Raw genomic sequence first — 7,930 nt, 5'->3', positions numbered from 1 at the left:
CCAATTTGCTTTTTTCTCCTCCTTTTTTGGTTTAGTTCCAATACACACAAAGGGAATAAACATGTGTATAGCAAAACACGTGTTACTGCAATCCTTTTCTGTGAGAAATACTTCATTTTCTAGAAAAATTTCAGGGGTGCCAACATTTACGGCCATGACAGTATGTGCTTTGCTGCTGCATTCGGACTGTAGTGATATATTGCGCCATTGTACAGCATCATTCATAAATTGGTGCAATTGAAATAACAATAGGGAGGGCATCCAGGCTACCTGCAGTCTTTTGAAGTGGAGTTTTGGTGGCTGGAAACATATAGAGGCGCTGCACATCAAAGTAAAACATTTAAAAGTGGTTGCTTTTTGAAGATAGCACCCTTTTAAGGTAGGGAAATTAGTTTATCGATATAATGATATGTTGACTTGTAAAGAAAAACTGATTTTGGAATTCAATATCTATGTGCAATGTTGTATATTATAGAGATACCTACTCTGCATGGTTATCGTTTCTCTCGCTGATTAATAAATGCAGTTTGCACTTTTTTTAAAGCAATAAATAGAAAAAAAAATCTGTGAGTCATTGAATGTAACTGTACTATAATTACTTATACAGTATTTAGAGAGACTGTAGAATTGGTATCTGCCCCTATATGTTTACTGTAATTTTAGTCTTTGTATAGAGTTTTATTCAGTCAATATTAAGTCACTATGTAGTGGTAATATTTGTCCCTTGTATAATGGTATTATCGGTAAAAATGTTTGCTCTATAAAACCCCTTGAAGGGGTACTCCCGTGGAAAACATTTTTTTTAAATCAACTGGTGCCAGAAAGTTAAACATTTGTAAATCACATCTATTAAAAAAATCTTAATCCTTCCAGTACTTTTTAGGGGCTGTATACTAAAGAGAAATCCAAAAAAGAAATGCACTTCCTCTGATGTCATGACCACAGTGCTCTCTGCTGACCTCTGCTGTCCATTTAATGAACTGTCCAGAGCAGGAGAAAATCCCCATAGCAAACATATTCTGCTCTGGACAGTTCCTAAAATGGACAGCAGAGAGCACTGTGGTCATGACATCAGAGAAAATGCAGATTTTTTAAATGGATGTGATTTACAAATCTGTTTAACTTTCTGGCACCAGTTGATTTAAAAAAAATTAAAAAAAAAATTAAAAAAAAAAGTTTTCCACAGGAGTACCCCTTTAAGGATGCAGCCAATTTGCCCTGCGGCCCATGGGAATCCAGTTATGCCCGGTTGCAATTTACATATCTCTTTTTATGTTTTAGGTAATGCCAGACTTATAATGAACCTTTGTTTTATGTCAGACTCTTAGACCTAGGAAACATGACCTCTATAAACAAAATTGCATATGGCATAAATAAAGCACAGTGAAATCATGAACCATTATGCATAACACAATGTTATGATAACATTTCCAGAACTGTGTGGAAATGTTTAAACGAACAAATATAAATTAATGTGGAAACAACCAACAATATAATTCACTTACAAAATGACCAGAGAAGTGCAGTGCTAGCAAGATATGACATTTTATTAATAATTCTGCATTTTATTCATGATTTGGCACAGACATTCTGCAGTGTGAACAGTGCAGCAGAATCCCATTGATCTTAATGGGATTCTGCTGCTGCGGAATCTCTGTGCAGAATTCCACACGGAAGTTCCATTGTGTGAACTTGCCCTAAGGGTACGTTCCACAGTGTGAATGGTGCACCGAATCCCACTGAGAACGATGGGAGGATGCTGTACCATATTTTCCAAGCTAAATTCCAAAGCAGAACTGGTAGAATACATTTTTTGAAGGAAAACCTTTTTATACAATAAACAGGACAAGTTAACCAAATTGCAAAATTATTTTAATATAAACAGGCTACATACATATAAAGTATTCCATAGATTACACTTAAAAGGTTCTGAACGTTTGTGCAGTCAATAAAATGGTGTAAAAAAAATGAATAGTCTAATGTAACATATAGAACTAGCACATTTTACATTAAATGTCACAACCAGAACTTGTGCAAATATTACGTATTGGCTCGGTTCATCTGCTAAGGTTAGGCACTTAACACATATGAAATATAAAAAATATAGTTTTCAGAATCACAGAGTGTACCATGTAAATATATATACATAAGGCTAGACTGCAAGGCAGACTTGGCTGGATGCAAACTGAGTGGCAGTATTGTTACGCCAATATTGGCAACTTGTGATGGAGAAACCTCATCCAATAGTTCCGGTCATATTTTGGTCGTGTAGCCCCAACAGATGGATTTAGCAAAGCTTACACCAGAAAACTGAAATCACATGAATATTCACACATTTTTGTGCAGTGTGAGGCTTTTTTTCTTATATGCCAGATAAGCCTTGATAAACTGCCCCCAATATCTGTATGCAACATGTCAGACAATAGCACTTAATTGACACAGCTTCTTGAATGTTGCACATTTAAGAAATGATCTTGGAACCAGTTTTATAATATTAATAACAATACAAGATATTTTTTGCATGGCAAGCTTTCCATCCCATTTAGATGAATACAGAGCAGCATTGGGCAGTCTAGGTGGGCCAAAGGGTTCTTATCTGCAGACACATTCTATGTGACGTCCCTATGCCCTAACAGGTTATATAGACATGGGGGGTACAGAATAGGCATACAGCAGGTTTTGAGCCCAATACTTGGAACTGTAATGTGGCCATGAATATAAGGCCCAATGTACATTGAATTAAACTTTTCATATGGAATCAGTGGTTTTGGGTAAGTGGTTCTAAGATTAAGACAAGTAAAAAGAAGTAAAAATATAAGGACACTTTATAATAAATATTACAATAAGAACTAATGTAAGAAAGACACAAGCAAAGTCCTTCGAACAACAAACTGTCAGATTAACATCTCATTCACAACAGACCTGAAGCTTGAAAAATATCCCAATTGTAGGATTGAAACATTGCATTTTGTGACTGGATTGGTATTTGGATCAATACCCTTTGGAGTGCTGCTTCCTTGCATTGAATTTGGATCCCACAAAACAGAAATGTCCTTAAATGGGCACTGTCACCAACTTTTTTTTTTGATATGTTGTAGTACATATGTACTACAACATATCTCTAATATAGTTTCATTATTTTTTTTTTTTTTTATTAACATTGTGTAATTTACATTTGAAAACCGGCCACTAGGGGTCTCCCTCCTCGTGGCCGGCTGCAGCCTGGTGTGACGTCAAGCCTGAAAAAGGACGGATTTTGGCCTGGCAATCAGTCCTTGTTCATTTAGGCTGCTCTTGCTCCCTGCCTGTCAATCAGACAGGCGGGAGCGAGCGCATTGGCTCCCTAGCCACTGGCTGGGAGGCCACTCCTCCCGCACGTGTGGTCGCCGCCGCTGCCCCTGCACGACCGCTGCTGGACTCTGCAGTATCTGTAAGTAAGAGGGAATGGGGTATGCGGACGGGCGGGGAACGGGGGGGGGGGGGGGGGGGGGTTGTAATGGAGGGAATGTGGTATGGGGGGGGGGCTTTGACAGAGGGAACGAGCTAGTGCCGTAGCGCCACATGGCACTAACTTATAGTTTATCTACACAGGGTGCCTCCAGCTGTTTCACTACTACAGCTCCCAGCATGCCCTGACAGCCTATAGATGTCAGGGCAAGCTGGGAGTTGTAGTGGTGAAACAGCTGGAGGCACCCTGTGTAGATAAACTAAGGGCAGAAGTGTTGTCCCCAGCAGGCATCAGTGACGTGGTGCCTGTTGGGGAAGTCTGCCTTGTAGTGAGCACACTACCAGGCCGACAAAAAGTTATTTTTAATATAGTAAAAAGAAAAATTAAAAGCAGGGATAGATTAGGGGTTAGGGATAGATTGGCAATAGGCAGGGACAGAAAAAAAAATAGGATGGTGGGAGCTACCCTTTAAAACTGGATTTATTACAATGTATGTGTATAAACGATCTACCAACTACTGCTGTGAACATTTTTTTTTTTTTAGCTATCTGCAGTAACATACTGGATATTAACATTTAGCAAAGATATAATTTATAGTCTTAAATGTATATTACCTTTAGGTTAACTAAATAAATGGTATCACAGTATGTATAATGGTGAATGCAAACACTCCAGTCATATTTGGCACTGGTTGTAGAATTATACAGTAGTCAAATACCTACACAGTCACATGAAAGATTCAGTGACACTGAAAGAAATAGAGTGGCACATAGATAAGTATTTCTGTGCAAAAACACAAGTATCTTGAGGCGTCTTCCATGCAATAGTGGCTTGACCCATTTATTGCACTTGTGACTGTTGAATTGTCCTGTACGTCACTTGTGATTTCTAAGCAATATTGAAAACAGGAGAATGCTTTAACTATGGCTATGACAAGGATGGATATATACAGTATATGGCAAAAAGTATGTGGATGCCCCTTCTAAATAGTGGCTTTAGCCCTTGTAGCCAAATGCATTGTTAACAAGTACATACAAAATTAAATAATCAACCAGGCAATGTCTATTAGCATACATTAGCCTTAGGTTTGTTTATACAGAAGTGCTTATTTACTCACAACGTGGCCCCATCATGGAAAAAGTGATATTCTTGCCCGGCTATTGCTTTCCTGCTTAACTGAAAGTGTTCTCAAACACAGAGCAGATTTTATGTTGTATAAATCAATAAAACACAGCGTAAAATCTGCAGCGTATAAGTTACATGTTAACATATCCTAAGAGCCTCTATTGTAACGAGGAAATGTCAGAACACTAGCCCAGAGGACTTAAGTGAGTAGTTTGTAGAAATTGTGTTCAATTGCAACTAGTGTTTTCCAAGCGGCAGGAGCCTTTAATGGCAACATTATTCCCCTGTGTAATAGGCCCAGTAATCAGCTGAAGAACCAGCAAACACTCATTCATTGGTTGATCCCATCTTTAAAGCTGGTAAAAAAAAAAACATTGTTTATTAGCCGCACATCTTACTGTATAATAGAGGTTGTAAAGCTGACAGCAAGTCCAGTTAAAGGGCCGGGCAAACAATCCAGCAGTCATTAGTGCAGCCCGGACAATATTCGAGTCAGGTGATAGGCTCCTTAGATAAGCTTTACTCTAACTGATTGGTAATCCCACAGGGCAGCAGCCAACCTGTGTTCATATCACCCTTTGGTTGGGTTTCTAAGACCAATATGATGCCCAACACCAAATGATTAAGCAAAAAAAGTGATATTTGGAGCAATGAGGCATGCCTCACATTGTTAAACAAGCGGGAATAATCTGGCTTTGGAAAAGAAGGTTTGGGCCCTCCGTTGCAGTGATGGGAAAACCTAACGCTGCAGCATTCAAGGGACTTTGTAGTAAATTGTGTTCTTCCACTTTTTTGGCAACAGGAAAGCACTTTGCTGTTTGAGCAGGACAGTGACCTCCCTGCACAAGAAAAGCTTCATAAAATGTTTTTTTTTTTTTATAGTTTTTCGGGAGACTTCTAGATTGGGTTGAGATATATATAAAACCTTGCATAAAACATTTGTGATATATGAAAATGACCACATGTGCTAACCAAACACAGCTGTTTCATTTACAACTGGCAAGTGGTTACTGGTAGAGTTGCATAGTTTTTATATAATATATAATGCATAGACATGCTATTTCTCCTTCCAGGTTATTGTCTGTAAACTTTCAAGGCTTGATGTGAAGTGAACAGGTAGGAAGTACAACCAAGGAGATCTAGTCTATCTTGTCCACAGTCAGATTGTGCGCACCTTTTAGAATTTTATCAGCCAAATTTCCCATTTGTTTTTTCGCCAACTTCAGATGTTTCTCATGTAAAAGCTTCTGTATAAGGTACTTTTCTCTCTTGATTTTGGCCTTGGTTTCCTCCGAAACGTCAGGGATAATATACGATATAATGAACTTCACAAAATAAACCACATGCTGAGGAAAGGAGGATAACAGAGTTAGCTCTAACAATAGAAAGCAGATAACAAGGCATCTGATATTGTGCCAATGTATAATAGAATCAAATTACTACAGGAAGGGCAAATATACACTGGGCAAGTCTTGTCTTCAGTGACCAACCCCCTGCAAAAGGGCTTGAACTTGTCATACAAAATACAAAGAAAAGTCAGAACAAACAAGTACAGCAAAGACTTTAAGGTGTGACCCATAAGGTCAACTACCAACAACTCTAGAAACAAGTCATACATGGATTACATACATGGATACATACAGTTCCCGTATCAGGTTTTTAATGAAAAACGGATTCCTCAAAACCAGACTAAACTGTATCAAAATGTGTGTACAAATTTTAACCCATATACGGTTTGAAAAAATGTCTTGTTACATCAGTTATTAAGAAAAAAAACGTATACGTTTTTAACTTTTAACTCCATTACTAATAAAGTTTCACTTGTTTGATTGAAATTCCAAGAAAAAAAACTTTTGTTGTCAAAAACCGTGTGGTGAAAACTGGATGGAACTGTACGCACATACGGTTCTGTACGGTTTCCATTGATTCCCATGTTAAAAAAAAAAAAAAACGTATACGGTTTCCATACGGTTTTTCACCCGGACCAAAAACCGTGGTAGGCTACAGTTTTAGGTATGGGAAAAAACTAACAAAATCATACAAGATGCAAAAGGGACACAACCGTATGCATTGTTTGTCATACAGTTTTCAAAGGAGAGTCAATGCATACGGTTTTCAATACAGTTTTTACATTGAAAATGTATACAGGAACTGTACTGCAAAAACGCGGTGTGAACAACATTTTGTTTTGATACAATCACATAAATATCAAGAAAATAAGGCTTATTTACTAAATGCAAATGTCAATCTGATGCACTGCAGTTTTGTTTTAGAATTAAAACAGAACATTGACTTACCTCCATAACAATGAGAAAAGACAGCTTGGCAGCAATAACATGCCAATAGAACATGCTGTGTTCATACTGGTGTTCATGGCCGGGTGGATATCGGAAATCACGGTATCTGGGGAAGGTTATACATATTTAGTTGCATGTAATACAAAGCATTAACCACAAGATGGAGCAATGTGTGTCCGGCATCCATCTAATAAGTGTTGACTAGAACATGTGAGGGATTTCCAAGTTATGATATATATAGGCTGGCTGCATTCCCTAATTTCTGCAGAGCTGGATCATCAACACAGGCAGAAACGGTTTATATAATAAATAAATTCAACCTTTTCTATTATTGTATATTGTATTGGGCCTAAACTGTGCAACTAATAAGACATAGTATACATAGGAAGAGAAATCAATGTAATCCGTTTATATAGGAAGTTATACAGACAGCAGTAATAAAATTCTGGATCATGAAACTACATTAAAGGGGTACTCCGGCGCTTAGACATCTTATCCCCTATCCAAAGGATTGGGGATAAGATGCCTGATCGCGGGGTTCCCGCCGCTGGGGACCCCCGTGATCTTGCATGCAGCACCCCAGTTAAAATCAGTCCCCGGAGCATGTTCGCTCCGGGTCTGATTACCGGCGACCACGGGGCCGGCGGCGCGTGACGTCACGGCCCCGCCCCCGTGTGACATCACGCTCTGCCCCTCAATGCAAGCCCCTCCCATAGGATAGGGGATAAGATGTCTAAGTGCCAGAGTACCCCTTTAAGCCCCTTGATAAACAGAGTATTTCTCTCCTATCTAACCACACACTTTGTAGCATTTTTTATTCACTTTAAAGAATTTGGGCTATAAATATGCAAATTAAGTATTAACCCCTAAGGACACAGGAAATTTTTTTTTGTGCTTGAATTTTTTTCTAATCACATTTTAATAGCCATGACTCTCATTTTTTCTATTCACAGACCCATATAACGGCTTGCATTTGCATGGCCAATTGTCCTTTTTAATGACACCTTTCATTTTACTTTTCTGTCATTTTTATCAGTACAATTTTTGCATATGTGTAACT

General features: G+C 38.4%; 1 protein-coding gene across 1 annotated transcript in view; it reads right to left on the bottom strand.

Moving 5' to 3' along the window:
* Positions 1 to 3,654: 3,654 nt before the first annotated feature.
* Positions 3,655 to 7,930, bottom strand: part of ANO6 (anoctamin 6) — a 119,087-nt gene continuing 114,811 nt past the window's right edge. Inside the window, exons 19-20 of the mRNA XM_056573982.1 lie at positions 6,871 to 6,976; positions 3,655 to 5,919 (exon numbers count right to left, since the gene is read on the bottom strand). Of these exons, the coding sequence (XP_056429957.1) occupies positions 5,713 to 5,919; positions 6,871 to 6,976 (313 nt within the window). The 3' untranslated portion in view covers positions 3,655 to 5,712. The remainder of the gene's footprint in view (positions 5,920 to 6,870; positions 6,977 to 7,930) is intronic.

This window comes from Hyla sarda, chromosome 4 (genome assembly GCF_029499605.1).
Source record: "Hyla sarda isolate aHylSar1 chromosome 4, aHylSar1.hap1, whole genome shotgun sequence".
NCBI lineage: Eukaryota > Metazoa > Chordata > Amphibia > Anura > Hylidae > Hyla > Hyla sarda.
Note: the sequence above shows the minus strand (reverse complement) of the source record. Positions and strands in the feature narration are given on the sequence as shown.